Below are 14,810 nucleotides of genomic sequence, written 5' to 3' on the forward strand. Positions count from 1 at the left end.
ACACCTTCTTCGCTAACATTAATGAGGCTACTGACTGCTTCGCTTCCCTTTTTGTTGTTATTATCACATCATTCAGCAAAATTAAAGCTGTAAAATATTTTTGGGGCTTTTGTGTTTGGAAGGTGTAAAGCTATCATAAGAAACTGTAATTGTATAGCTGTAACTGTTTTTTTGAAATTTGCATTGCAGGTAGACAGGGTGGTTCAGAAAGTATTTAACATGCTTGCCTTCAATGCTTAGACCTTTGAATATGGGAGTTGGGATGTCATGCTGAGGTTGTAAAGGACATTAATGAGGCCTCTTCTGGAGTAGTGTGTACAGTTTTGGTCACCCTGTTATAGCAAGGATATTATTAAACCTGAGAGGGTTCATAGAGTCATAGAACATGAAAACAGACCTTCTGTCTAACCAGTCCATAATCCCAAACTAAACTAGTCTCATCTGCTTGCGTTTGGCCCATATCCCTCAAAACCTTTCTTAGTCATGTACTTATCCAAGTGTCTTTTGAACATTGTAACAATACCTGCATCTATGATTTCCTCTGGCAGCTCATTCAACACATTAACTACTCTCTGTCTAAAAATGTTTGCCCTCATGTCCTTTTTAATTTTTTTCCCTCTCACCTTAAAAATATGTCCCTAGTCTTAAAGCCCCCATCATGGAGAAAAGACTCCTGCCATTCTCCTTATCTGTACTCCTCGAGGTTTTATAAGCTCTATAAGGTCATTCCTGAGCCTCCTAGACAAATTATTGTACATATGCAAATTATATAGGAGAAACAAATTTGCATGCTTTTGATGTCTTTAAGTAAAAATGATAATTTTAGTACAGATGGTTTTGCTTATTCTACATGCATCTCCGGAAATCTGTCTCAAAATGTCATCAGGTGACCTCTGCAGCTCTTTTAGGTCCATGTCTCTTTCTTGCTAAAAACCATCTTAGTCCATGAAAGGTCTCAGGGCATAACAAACAACGGCTAGAAATTAAAATTTGATAATTCCCATTTACCACTGTTGTAATAGGGTGCAATAGTGGCTGTGCTACAAAGGCCAGGGAAGGAGGGGAAAGCAAAGGTTGGGATTGGAATTGTATTACGAATCCTGACCGGGAAAAGAGGGCTCAGTGGTGCAGAAAGGAGGAGTACCCCTTTTGTGACAACTGTTTGAGGATTGAAACCAGTTTTCTCTTATCAGTATCCTCTTCACTCTAATTTCTAATCAACATACCAAACAAAATAGAAACTAAATCAAACACATTTTAAGGTAACAGAATGCAGAGAGTCCTGCATTTCATACATAATAAAAATGGAAAAGTGATTCTCTTTGGAGTTTATGTTCATTTAGCTAACATTAATGAGGCTGCTGTCTGCTTTGCTTCCTTTTCTGTTGTTGTTGTCACATCATTCAGCAAAATTAAAGCTGTAAAACATTTTTGGGGCTTTTGTGTTTAGAAGGTGTTAAGCTATCACAGGAAACTGTAATTGTATAGCTGTAACTGTTTTCTTTCTCCATTAGGTGTTATTTTACTAAAAGAAACACACCTCACAAAAATATTTTGCTTTTTTATTCAGTGACTAGTTATCTTCTGATATGATAAGGAAATCCAGCAGAAAATCTTTTATTTGAATTGCTATTCATGGGAAAGGAAAGCAATATGAGGAATGAACTTGATACAATTTGTTTATTTTTATTTCAGTCACCTTTGTTACCTTCAAATATTTCAAATTGAGAGACATTTATAGTTATTGCTATAACTTAGGTAAAGAATGACCCATCTAGTTTCACAATTTTATAGAAACGTTGGTCGATTCTCAGATGGAATTGCTCTGATGAGCTAGAAACCACACAGAACTATTTTTAAGATATTGTGGGCAGGAGTATAGTTACGTCAATCTAAGGCCGTGCTCATGGGAAAGAAACAGGCTTTGATGAATGTTCGAAATGATAGTGCTTCAGGTGGAAAAACAACAGAAATGTAAGTGTTCTCCATTATTTGAACATATTTAAAATCTATAGGTATTTGTAGCTGATTATTTAAGTAATATATAGTTGAATTAAAGAAGTTCAAGTCCCATCTTGGCTACATTCTTCATTGGTTACATTGAGTTTAGTTATATCAATACCCTAACTATTATTGTTGTTAAGTTTAGAACTATATGCTTTTTGTTGCTCTTAATGCAATTATTTAATGCTACTTTTCTTGTTTGTATGACCATTTTAATAAATGTCTCACTTTCATAACATCAAATTAAAGCATTGTCTTTCAAAATTGAAAATACTTGATGGGCTTATTTATGCTTATAAAAGCTCTTGGAAATAACATTTGCCCACATTGTTGCATGACTAACCTGTGAAGGCATGGTGGCTCAGTGGTTAGCACTGCTACCTCACAGCAACAGAGTCCTGTGTTCAATTTCAGCCTCGGGTGATTGTCTGTGCGGAGTTGCACGTTCTCTCTGTGTCTGTGTGGGTTTCCTTCCACAATCCAAAGATGTGCAGGTTAAGTGAATTGGCTGTTCAGGGGTAAATTTAGCAGAATGGGTCTGTGTGGGTTACTTTTCAGAGGGTCAGTGTGAGCTTGTTGGGCCAAATGGCCTCTTTCTACACTCTATGAAATATATACCGTACAAAAATGTTACATTGTGTTCTAGCTTTTCTTCCTTGCCACAAAAAAAGTTGCCAGAATTTTTTTTGTCTTAATGACAATGCCCCTCTAAACTAAAAGATTGCCATAAAGCTGATAAATGTTCCTCTGGTTCAGTGATGCTGGAACCACAGCAAACATAAAGCTAATTATTGCCACGCTTTTCAGTGATGACCTTGCCAGGTGGTTACCAATGCCAAGTGGCTTACTATATCTGGAAGCATCTTAGAATTTAAGATTAGAATGTTCAATACCAGAATTACAAGGCAATTTCTGGCTTTCCATAAATCGCCATGGTTTAATACCTTAAGATAAAAATCCTTTTGTTAGTTCTTCACAGGTAGTAGGTGGAAAGTATTCAGCCTGGAGCTTGGTCACCAGCGATGTTCTGCAGGGATCGGTTCTGGGACCTCTGCTCTTTGTGATTTTTATAAACGGCTTGGGTGAGGAAGTGGAAGGCTGGGTCAGTAAGTTTGCCGATGACACAAAGATTGGTGGAGTGGTGGGTAGTGTGGAGGGCTGTTGTAGGTTGCAATGGGACATTAGCAGGATGCAGAGCTGGGCTGATAAGTGGTAGATGGAGTTCAACTGTTAAGTGATTCATTTTGGAAGGTTGAATTTGAATGTAGAATACAGGGTTAAAGGCAGGATTCATGGCAGTTTGGGGGAACAGAGGGATCTTGGGGTCCATGTCCATAGATCCCTCAAAATTGCCAGCCAAGTTGATAGAGTTGTTAAGAAGGTGTATAGTGTGTTGGCTTTCATTAGCAGGGGATTGAGTTTAACAGCTGTAAGGTTATGCTGCAGCTCTATAAAACCTTGAAATATTGTGTTCAGTTCTTGTCGCCTCCTTATAGGAAGGATGTGGAAGCTTTGGAGAGGGTGCAGAGGCGATTTACCAGGATGCTGCCTGGACTGGAGAGCATATCTTGTGAAGAAAGGTTGAGTAAGCTAGGGCTTTTCTCATTGGAGTGAAGAAGGATGAGAGGTTACTTGGCAGAGGTGTACAAGCTGATGAGAGGCATAGATAGCGTGGATAACCAGAGACCTTTTCCAAGGGCAGAAAAGGCTATAATGAGGAGGCATAATTTTAAGGTGGTTGGAGGAATATTTAGGGGAGATGTCAGAGGTAAGTTCTTTACATAGAGATTACCACTGCCAGCAGTGGTAGTAGAGTCAGACACATTAGGGACATTTAACCGACTCTTGGATAAGCACATGGAAGATAGTACAATGAAGGGTATATCGGTTAGTTTGATCTTAAAGTAGGATATAAGGTCAATGCAACATCGAGGGCTGAAGGGCCTGTATTGTGCTGTACTGTTCTATGTTCTAAAGCACCATTTTGATATACAACGGTTGTATGTTAACATTGCCTGTGATTTTTAATATGTTAGCCCACATAACGTACCACAGAGTAACAAATTCTTACTGAGTCAGATATCTAGAAGTTTATGAACAACTAACTGTGGACACTAAAATGACATCTCACACATTTATATACCATCTTTTAATAATTACTTAGAAGACTATTATTTTATATCTGTTGTTGACTGACTGTTAGTGAACTGTATAGAGAATAAGATCATCTTACAATGTCACATGTTGTAATGTGATAGAACAGTACTGCACAGGAACAGGCTCTTTGGCCCACCACACCTGTGCCAACCTTGATGCCATTCTAACTAAACCCATCTGCCTGCACATGGACCATATCCCTCTATTCTCGGTATGTTCACGTGACTGTCTAACTGCCTATTAAACTTTGCTAATGTATCTGCTTGTTTCACCTCTCTTGGCAGCGCATTCCCTCTGTGTAAAAACAGCTTCATTGCACATCTCCTTTAATCTTTTCCCCCTTCACTTTAAACCTATGCCATTTTGTATTCAACATTTCCAACCTGGGAAAAAGACTCTGACTATCCAGCCTGTCCATGCCTCTCACGATTTTGTATACTTCTGTCAGGTCACCCCTCAGCCTCTGATGCTCTAGCAAAAACAATCCCAGTTTATCCAGTTATATAGCTATTGCACTCCAGTCTAGGCAACATCCTGGTAAACCTCTTTTGCACCCTCTCAATACCCTCCACATCCTTCCTATAGTGTGGAGACCAGAACTGCATACAAGACTAGATTAGATTACTTACAGTGTGGAAACAGGCCCTTCGGCCCAACAAGTCCACACCGCCCCGCCGAAGCGCAACCCACCCATACCCCTACATTTACCCCTTACCTAACACTACGGGCAATTTAGCATGGCCAATTCACCTGACCTGCACATCTTTGGACTGTGGGAGGAAACCGGAGCACCTGGAGGAAACCCACGCAGACACGGGGAGAACGTGCAAACTCCACACAGTCAGTCGTCTGAGGCGGGAATTGAACCCGGGTCTCTGGCACTGTGAGGCAGCAGTGCTAACCACTGGGCCACAGTGCCGCCCACAATACTCCAATTAGAGCCTAAGTAACGTTTTATACAGTCTAGCTGTCTGAAAGGTAAAGTGCCTTTCTGAGAAATGTGCAACATATCCTGACTGACTTTCTTCCTTACTTGAAAGGAAATGTGAGTCAAATTGTCTTTCATAACTTAAGGAAAGAAATAAGGATTAGAAAACCAGCTTACCCTATAAAAAATATAACTGAAAGAAACATTATGGACAAAGGTCAGTATCCATTAAAAAGAACTTTGTGGGAACTTGTTACTGATGACATACTTGGTGAGCCAATTCAAAATCTGGATGTTCTTTTCAAATTTCAACAGACACTTATTTATTACTGTAATTAACAGTTTCTTGTATGGTTTGAATAGTTTTGCAATTATTGTGAAATACAGCACAGTTTGCATTTAAACTGTCTTTGGATTTGTTCCAAAATGCCCTAATCATGGTGAAATCTGCTTCACTGTGTTCCAAGCTCTGTATTTTTTTTATTATAGAAGCAGCAATCAAATAAAAGCCTGTTTTGAGATCTGATACTGCGTTCTTGGACTTGATTCAGTTTGACTTTCTATGTGTGGGGGAGTCGAAAACTAAGGGTCATAAATGTTTAAAACATCACTAATAAATCCAATTGGGAATGCAAGAGCCTTTACTCAGAGTAATTGGAATGTGGAGCACACTACCACAAAGAATGGCCAAGGCAAATAGAGCAGATGCATATGAAGGAGAAGAAGCATAAAGACAAGCCCAACCAGCAACACACACATCTTGTTTATTAATAAGACAAAATTAGGCCTAATAGTCCATTGTTTCACGACAAACATGAAGTCACCTCTCGTGCAGGTAATCTGGATTATGTGCTCTGTATTCTGCAAGATTTTATCAATTCATTAAAATCTATGAGATTGTGTCTTCAATGGAAGAAAATGCATCACATTTTCTGGCTTCTTAAGCACACAGAATGCACAGAGGCTCAGTAGTTAGCACTAGTAGTTCACAGCACTAGGGACCTGGGTTTAATTCCATCTTTGGGCCACTGTATGGGTTTCCTCCAGGTGCTCCTGTATCCTCATACAGTCCAAAGATGTGCAGGTTTGGTGGATTAGTCATGCTAAATTGCCCACAGTGTCCAGGGATGTGAAGGTCAGGTGGATTAGCCATGGGAGATGCAGGATTATGGGGATGGGTGGGATGCTGTTTGGAGGATTGGTATGAACTGAATGGCCTGCTTCACACTGTAGGGATTGTATGTATTCTGACTAATGTATATATCAAGCCTGCATTTTAAAACTTTTTCCATTTTTCTCTAAAATACAGGAGGATTTGGAACTTCTGGATACTCTTCTTTACGTTCACGTCATCACAATTGATGGGTGGAAATCCCATTATATTTCCTTTAGATTCTTCAAATTATTCAGGTTAGACATCATTTTTTATTTCTTAGAAAGTCAAGCACCCTGAAATAACTAGATAGAATTAACAACTTAATGCATCCGGTTTGAAGTTTTGAACATCAAGAACAATCTTATCGCCTCAGAAAATGTACACTACAGGTTTTTCTACAAATAGTTTTCCAATGGCCTCAAATGAAAATGCACATAACTGGACCTCAGGCAAAGTCATCTTGGAGTAGATCTGATATCTTTCAAGTCCATGAGCTGACTTAAACTCACAATTTAGATTTGTAAATAAGGAATATTTGTTTAGATTATGTGCTTGAGGATGGCACAAACTTATGGGACCAATATCTACTGTCAGTCAATGGTGAGGATCTTCAGGCAGGAGAGGTGGGAAAGTAGACATCCTCTTTCTGCCATAGGATAATCGGCAAGAAATGAACCAGAATGACCCTGTCCCAAATTTCACTGGTCAGAATACCTCCCTTCATTGCACGACCAAGGGGGCAATGAGGTGACTTCTCAATGGCCTCCCAGAGATAGAAAGTCAGTGGATTGGGTCTTCACTGTGGATGTATGACAGGCCCCAATAGAATGGCCATCTACATATCTCTGAAGCTGCAGCCTCACAGCGCCAGGGGCTCGGGTACTATTCCAGTCTCAGATGATTGCCTGTGTGGAGTTTGTGCTTTCTCCCCGTGTCCCCGTGGGTTTCCTGTGGGTGCTCTGATTTCCTCTCATAATCCAAAGGTGTGCAACTTAGGTGAATTGGCCATGCTAAATTACCCAACTTTTCAGGGAAATGCAGGCTAAGTACAATTGAGCTGAAAATGTGTTGCTGGAAAAGCGCAGCAGGTCAGGCAGCATCCAAGGAACAGGAGAATCGACGTTTCGGGCATAAGTCCTTCTTCAGGAATGAGGAAAGTGTGTCCAGCAGGCTAAGATAAAAGGTAGGGAGGAGGGACTTGGGGGAGGGGCGTTGGAAATGCGATAGGTGAAGGGAGGTCAAGGTAAGGGTGATAGGCCGGAGTGGGGTGAGGGCGGAGAGGTCAGGAAGAAGATTGCAGGTTAGGAAGGCGGTCCTAACCTACAATCTTCTTCCTGACCTCTCCGCCCTCACCCCACTCCGGCCTATCACCCTCACCTTGACCTCCCTTCACCTATCGCATTTCCAATGCCCCTCCCCCAAGTCCCTCCTCCCTACCTTTTATCTTAGCCTGCTGGACACACTTTCCTCATTCCTGAAGAAGGACTTATGCCCGAAACGTCGATTCTCCTGTTCCTTGGATGCTGCCTGACCTGCTGCGCTTTTCCAGCAACACATTTTCAGCTCTGATCTCCAGCATCTGCAGCCCTCACTTTCTCCTAGGTACAATTGATGAAGGAGCAGCGTTCCAAAAACTACTGCTTCCAAATAAACCTGTTGGACTATACGCTGGTGTTGTGTAATTCTTAACTAGGTTAGGTACATTAGAGAGGGGTAAATGTAAAGTAATAGGGGATGAGTCTGGGTGGATTACTCATTGGAGGGTTGGTTTGGACTTGCTGGGCCGAATGGCCTGTTTCCACACTGTACGAATTTAATGATTCTATGATTCTGTGATTCAGTGTTAATATTAACCTATGTGTCTCAGTAGATTGTTGAAGGCACATTTAAAATGTAAATTATAGTTAAATTTCAACTTTCCTTGATCTCCATATAGTCCAATGATACTGTTGTACATTAATATGCCAAGTGAGTTCATGGAATCATAAAATGGGCCAGTACTGATGGAGGCAATTCAGGCTGTCCTCTGCACTAACTATTCTGTAAGAGCAATTCAGCTAATCTGTTATCCCCTCCCTCATTTTCCCTGCAATTCTGCAAATTCTTTCATCCTCAGGTCATTAGCCAATCCTCTTCTGTCAGCTGTGCAGATATCCTCTAGATTGTCACAAAATTCAGAATGAGTTTGCATGATATGTAATGTATTCCTGCGTTTATTGCTTCTAGAGAATACTTGAATCAAAAAGATCATATTATTTTCTCCAGAGTGTACTGCGGAAGACCTGCAGGGCCCAGTTAGTAAAACAGAATTAATGAATTTGCCATAGAAATGACATGATATGCACAATTGCATTTATAAATTATTTCTTTCTTAATTTTTGAAGTGATCCAAATGGCTGTGCTGGAGGTGTTATAGGGTACACGAACATTTTCTGAAAGTGAACGTGTTATTGAGAATTCTCATTAAATGTGCATTGTTCTACAGAGTGCAATGATTTATAAAAATCTAATTTCCATCTGAACAGGAAATCTTCAACATTTTTTTATGCAGATTGTCTCACAAGAGCACCCCAGAGGTACTATTATACATTTGTGGGAGATCCTTTTGAATTGACATGTGAACCTGATTATCTCCCTCATGACAACTCCACACACTACGTAAAAGAACCATTGTGGTACAAACAAAACGTGGAAGTGGATCCTGAAAAAACAAATGGCTGGAGCAAAGTTATTAATCAGACAGGAAAGAACTTCTCACTTCCATCAATTAGCACTGCTGATTCAGGCACTTACCTCTGCTTTCTCAGGTATGGGAATTAATCTTAAAGTTCTGATATCCCACACATCAGTACTCACCAGTAGGCTTTTTTAACATTCTGTTATAAATCAGATTTTCAACACAATGATTTTAGCTTTTGTAATACCAAGTGGGCTTAAATATATGCCAAAGAAATTAAATACAATGTATGACCTTACCCATTTGTTCTTGACTGCAGTCTGCAGGAATCATAATGCATCAACAAAATATTCCCAGAGTGAGTTTTAATGAAGAGAGAAAAACCAACCAAGAGCTAATGTCGAGCTTGCTGGGAGATTTTCATTTTTGCAATTTGCAGGAATAAAATAGAACCTAAAATACCTCAAATGTGAAATCCTTTCAACAGAGGAGAATTTTTAGGGTCCAGGCTTTACTTTTGTGTGTAGGTCTAAAGGGTTTGGGGTTCTCAACTGCGAGATGGAAAGCCAATGCTTGACCTCTTTTTGAGAAGGTCCACTGTAAGCACACAGCCATCAGACAGTGGCAAGGGCATTGCTGGTCTTGCCCCAGGAATCAAGACACCTGGAGCAGAGGTTCTACCTAGTCAGAGTGATAGCCACTCTGAGACCAGTAGTACTTGTAGGCAAGTGCAACACTGGACATGAGCAGGAACATTCAAATACACACTATATTGTTTCTTCTGGAATGAAGGAAATGCGCCCACTCCCTTATAACCATGGGTACCAAGGTGTACCAGAACATTTACCATACTGATAGTCTTAACAAATAACAACAATCTAATGATAAAGTGAGACCAATGTAATGTGATGTACTTCACAAGTAAAATTTAATTTTGAAAGTCACCTGTATTACCATTGTGCTCTCACTACGTATTATGGCAATGGAGTGGGGCAGATAACTTGCAGCTGCAATGAAGAGCCTCTCTGATTGTCCAGGATATTCATTTAAGCCTATCATAGCTGACAGTGGCTTTCGTCCATGAAAAGTTCTGCCTCCACCTAAAAGCATGTGTCTCCCAAGCATGCCACCTGAATGTTACATTTCCATTGTAATTCTTCGAGAAATGGTTAAAAGCAAGAGAGTGGAAGTGACAGCTACCACTGGTTCTGCTGTCAGGAATAGCACATCTCTGTCAAAATTCTGCCCATTGTGGGTTTTGGAGGAGGGAAAGTTGCAGGAGAAGAAATTCAATGATTACAGCACATTGGGGAGTTGGGTCTCATGAAGTTGGTGGTAGCCAGAGGGGTGTGTGAAGTGAGTGGAGACAGGAAAAGGAGGAATGGAGACTTTGTACAGGTGGGGAGGTGTGTGAAGATCATCACAGAGTTTAGGGAAACAGAGCCACTGCAAGTTTGGAGGTTATGGGCAGGAGGGTCACACGAGTTACAGACTCAGGGAGGTTTACATTGTTAACTTAAAGAAATATAGGGACTTAGGAATATAGGAACAGGAACATAGAACATAGAACATTACAGTGGAGTACAGGCCCTTCAGCCCTCGAAGCTCTGCCGACCTGTGAAACCAATCTGAAGCCCATCTAACCTACACTATTCCATTTTCATCCATATGTTTATCCAATGACCATTTAAATGCCCTTAAAGTTGACGAGTCTATTACTGTTGCAGGCAGTGCATTCCATGCTCCTACTACTCTCTGACTAAAGAGAGTCGACCATTCAGCCCATGAGCCTGTACTGCATTCAAAGAAATGACAGCTGAACTGTGACCTAACTCCCTAATGCTGCTTTTGGCTCACATCCCTTAATACATTTGCTTAACAAAATTTCATGTACCTCAGACTTAAAATTAATGACTGATCTAGCAGCCACTATGGAAGAGATTTCCAAACCTCTACTGCCCTTTGTGACACCTGCAAGTATTTTCTCAGTCATCATCTGAGCATCTCCCTTGAATGGTCTGGCCCTAATTCACAAACTATGCCCCTATTTCTAAAATCCCCAAACAGTGGAGATAGTTTATGTTTATCTACTCTGTCATTTTCAGTTAATATCTTGAAGACGTCGATGAGATCACCTTTAGCCTTCTAAATTCTAGAGAAAACAGGTTCAACTTGGAAGAACTGCTTTTCCTTCCCCAGGTCAAAGCACTGCTGCAGAGACACTCAAATTAAAGCAATGCACTAGGGATGCTGAATATTTGAAATAGAAAACAGAAAGTGCTGGAGAAACTCAGCAGGGATGGCAGTATCTTCAGAGAGAGAGATATGACTCTTCTTCCAAACTTTGTATCTCTCTCCATGGAGACTGCTGAGTTTCTCCAGAATTTTGTATTTTCTTAATGAATGCAGGTTACCTCTCTCTCTCTCTTCTTAACCAGCCGAGTGTCCTGTTGAGACCTCTTTTCTCCTCCCCAGGGGGAAATCAGGCAGTTATGAATGTTAGATTTTTTTTGTGTCCGATGAGGTTGAAAACTACATTTGAGGATGATGACTGTGAGGAATAGAGGTGTGATAGCACAAAGGCGAAGGGGAGTGTCGGCTGTTGGGGATGTGAAGAGGCCCCTTTTGAATGAGAGGAATGAGTAGAGCTGCGAGATGTTTTGATGTAAGGAGTTCTGATCAGGAGAAAGCTGGGAAAGTCTGGGCAAGGAGAGTGACACCTGCGAGTATTTTCTCAGTCATCACCCTTGCTTTCCTGACTCCTCTGGGTCACTGTCCCTATGATGAAGGAAACCATCATGTGCTGTCCCCACACTTGGGAGATCTTACCTCATTCAAAACCCACATCAGGACCTCCAGGTAAACCTGAGAGACCCCGAATGGCCTTCTCGGTTCCTCTCTCCATTACTGTGGTTCTCACTGTCCACGAATCCATGCCAAGTTAAGACTTCCTGACTCAATTGGTGGGGGGGCAACTTTGATTAGAAGTCTTTCAGTTGACAATTTTGGCACGCCATCCTCTGAAGTTCAAACACAAAAGACAAGCTGAAGCATTTGCAATCATACTCAGCCTTCTTCGGAGGTTCCCAGCCTCACAGTTGCCAGTTTTCAGCCAATTCGATTCACATCACATGATATCAAAAAATAGCATAAGGCACTGGACTCTGCAAATGCTATAGACCGTAACAACTTTGCAACAAAAGCACTGAAGACTTACACTCCAGAACTAATCATGTCCCTAGTCAAGCTGTTCCAGCACAGCAACAACACTGACATCTATACAGCAATGAGGAAGCATTGCCAGGTATGTTCTGTGCAAACCAATGTCCTGACTGGTAAGTTGTCCCAGCCTGAAGAAGATGCAGGAAGGTCAGTGTCCTTTTTGGGCTAAAGTCAATAGCAACTCTATGAAGACTCAAGGGTTCCTGTGCCTTGGCTAACCTCAAACGGGTTTCTTGCAGAGCAATTTAGAGAACATCTCCGGGTTCTCGCAGAGTGCCTTAGAGAACATCGCTGGGACACCTCCACCAACCAACCCCACCGCCCCATGGCTGAATATTTCAACTTCCCCTCACACTCTGCAGAAAACATTCAGGTCCTGGGCCTCCTCCATTGCCATTCCCTCACCACCTGATGCCTGAAGGAAGAACATCTTATCTTCCGCCTCAGAACCCTTCAACCCCAGGGCATCAATGTGGACTTCACCAGTTTCCTCAATTCCCCTCCCCCCACCTTTCTCCCGTTCCAACCCACCAGCTCAGCACTGCCCTCATGACATGTCACACCTGAGAAGTTTCCTTCCAACCAATCCACTCCACCCTCCTCTCTGACCTATCACCTTTACCCCTAACTCCATCCATCTACTGCACTTTCAGCTACCTTCTCCCTAGCCCCAAACCCCCTCCCATTTATCTCTCCACCCCCAAGGCTCCCAGCCTCATTCCTGAAGGAGGGCTCCCTCCCAAAATGTCAATTTTCCTGCTCCTCGGATGCTGTCTGACCTACTGTGCTTTTCCAGCAACACACTCAACTCTGATCTCCAGCATCTGCAGACCTCACTGTCTCCTACTTGCTAAACTACATAAAATTTCAAAATGTTGAGGGAGATAGACCATATCCTGTGGAACAGGCTACTTTCCTAATCTAATATCTGAACAGTTTCTTAATAGCTCCTATGTGGAGTGACGAATTTCCATGTGTCAGATACTGAAATGACTGGTGAACTAAAATACTGATTAAGAAACAAAAACAATCCAATGAATACCATAATCCTTTGCCATTTTACTAAATCTGCTTGTGTTTAATCAACAGAAATGCCTGTTTCAAAGTTTATGTATTGGTTGCACAGACTCAGAATGAAACAGACTGTGAAGATGCTGGAAATTGTGAAGTTCTCCTAATTCAGAGTACTGCAGATAAAATATCATGTCCTGGAATTCAACATTTCAATGCTTCAGCGAGGTTTTCTGTAAAGTGGTACAAGGTAAGTTGCATGCATCTGGACTATTTGAAATTAGGCTTTATTCTGATCAAAGATGACCACACGTAGGGAAGAAGATCAGAGAATGAATTCAGATTTTGGAGAAATGATTTAACAGAAATTAAAGCCCAAGCAATCAAAATCAAACACTCACTGGAAAAATAACAGAGAAATTAAAGTTTATTTATTTTTGTTTGTTTACAGTTGCTGAAAACAGTGCAAGAAATCGAAAGTAGCGTGTTAGTTATTGATTAGTTATGCAAGAAGACAGCTATAATGTTAAGTAATCTTGAGATAGCTTTGGCAAATAGAGTTAAGGGGAATCCAAAGGGTTTTTACAAATACTTTAAGGACTAAAAGGTAACTAGGGAAAGAATAGGGCCCCTCAAAGATCAGCAAGGCGGCCTTTGTGTGGAGCCGCAGGTGATGGGGGAGATCATAAACGAGTATTTTGCATCAGTATTTACTGTGGAAAAGGACATGGAAGATATAGAATGTAGGGAAATAGATGGTGACATCTTGAAAAATGTCCATATTACAGAGGAGGAAGTGCTGGATGTCTTGAAATGCATAAAAGCGGATTAAAATCCCTAGGACCTGATCAGATGTATCCTAGAACACTTAGAAACTAGGGAAGTGATTGCTGGGTCTCTTGCTGAGACCCAGCAATCACTTTGGATCATCAATAGTTACAGGTGAGGTGCTGGAAGACTGGAGGTTGGCGAATGTGGTGCCACTGTTTAAGAAAGAAGGTAAGGACAAGCCAGAAAACTATAGATCGGTGAGCCTGATGTCAGTGATGGGCAATCCTGAGGGACAGGTTGTACATGTATTTGGAAAGTCAAGGACTGATTATAGATAGCCAACATAGCTTTATGCGTGGGAAATCATGTCTCACAAATTTGATTGAGTTTTTTGAAGAAGTAACAAGGAAGATGATGAGGGCAGAGCAGTAGACATGATGTATATGGACTTCAGCAAGGCGTTTGACAAGGTTCCCCATGGGAGACTGATTAGCAAGGTTAGATCTAATGGAATACAAGGAGAACTCACCATTTGGATACAGAACTGGCTCAAAGGTAGAAGACAAAGGGTGGTGGTGGAGGGTTGTTTTTCAGATTGGAGGCCTGTGACCAGTGGAGTGCCACAAAGATTGGTGCTGGGTCCTCTACTTTTTGTCATTTACATAAATGATTTGGATGCGAGCATAAGAGGTACAGTTAGTAAGTTTGCAGATGATACCAAAATTGGGAGTGTAGCAGACAGTGAAGAAGGTTACCTCAGATTATAACAGGATCTTGGTCAGATGGGCCAATGGGCTAAGGAGTGGCAGATGGAGTTTAATTTAGATAAATGTGAGGTGCTGCATTTTGAGAAAGCAAATCTTAGCAGGACTTATACACTTAAT

At 41.3% G+C, this 14,810-nt stretch overlaps 1 protein-coding gene across 2 annotated transcripts in view; it reads left to right on the forward strand.

Annotated features, from left to right (window-relative positions):
• The first annotated feature begins 1,751 nt into the window (after positions 1–1,751).
• The window catches only part of LOC122550655 (interleukin-18 receptor accessory protein-like), an 84,404-nt gene continuing 71,345 nt past the window's right edge, over positions 1,752–14,810 (forward strand). The window contains exons 1-4 of one of the 2 annotated variants that reach the window (XM_043691733.1): positions 1,752–1,974; positions 6,399–6,499; positions 8,797–9,052; positions 13,234–13,405. In XM_043691733.1, the coding sequence (XP_043547668.1) occupies positions 1,907–1,974; positions 6,399–6,499; positions 8,797–9,052; positions 13,234–13,405 (597 nt within the window). In that variant the 5' untranslated portion in view covers positions 1,752–1,906. Of the gene's footprint in view, positions 1,975–5,268; positions 5,307–6,398; positions 6,500–8,796; positions 9,053–13,233; positions 13,406–14,810 lie in introns of those variants that run through there. The other variant, XM_043691734.1, reaches the window with a different exon arrangement.

This window comes from Chiloscyllium plagiosum, chromosome 6, assembly GCF_004010195.1.
Source record: "Chiloscyllium plagiosum isolate BGI_BamShark_2017 chromosome 6, ASM401019v2, whole genome shotgun sequence".
NCBI lineage: Eukaryota > Metazoa > Chordata > Chondrichthyes > Orectolobiformes > Hemiscylliidae > Chiloscyllium > Chiloscyllium plagiosum.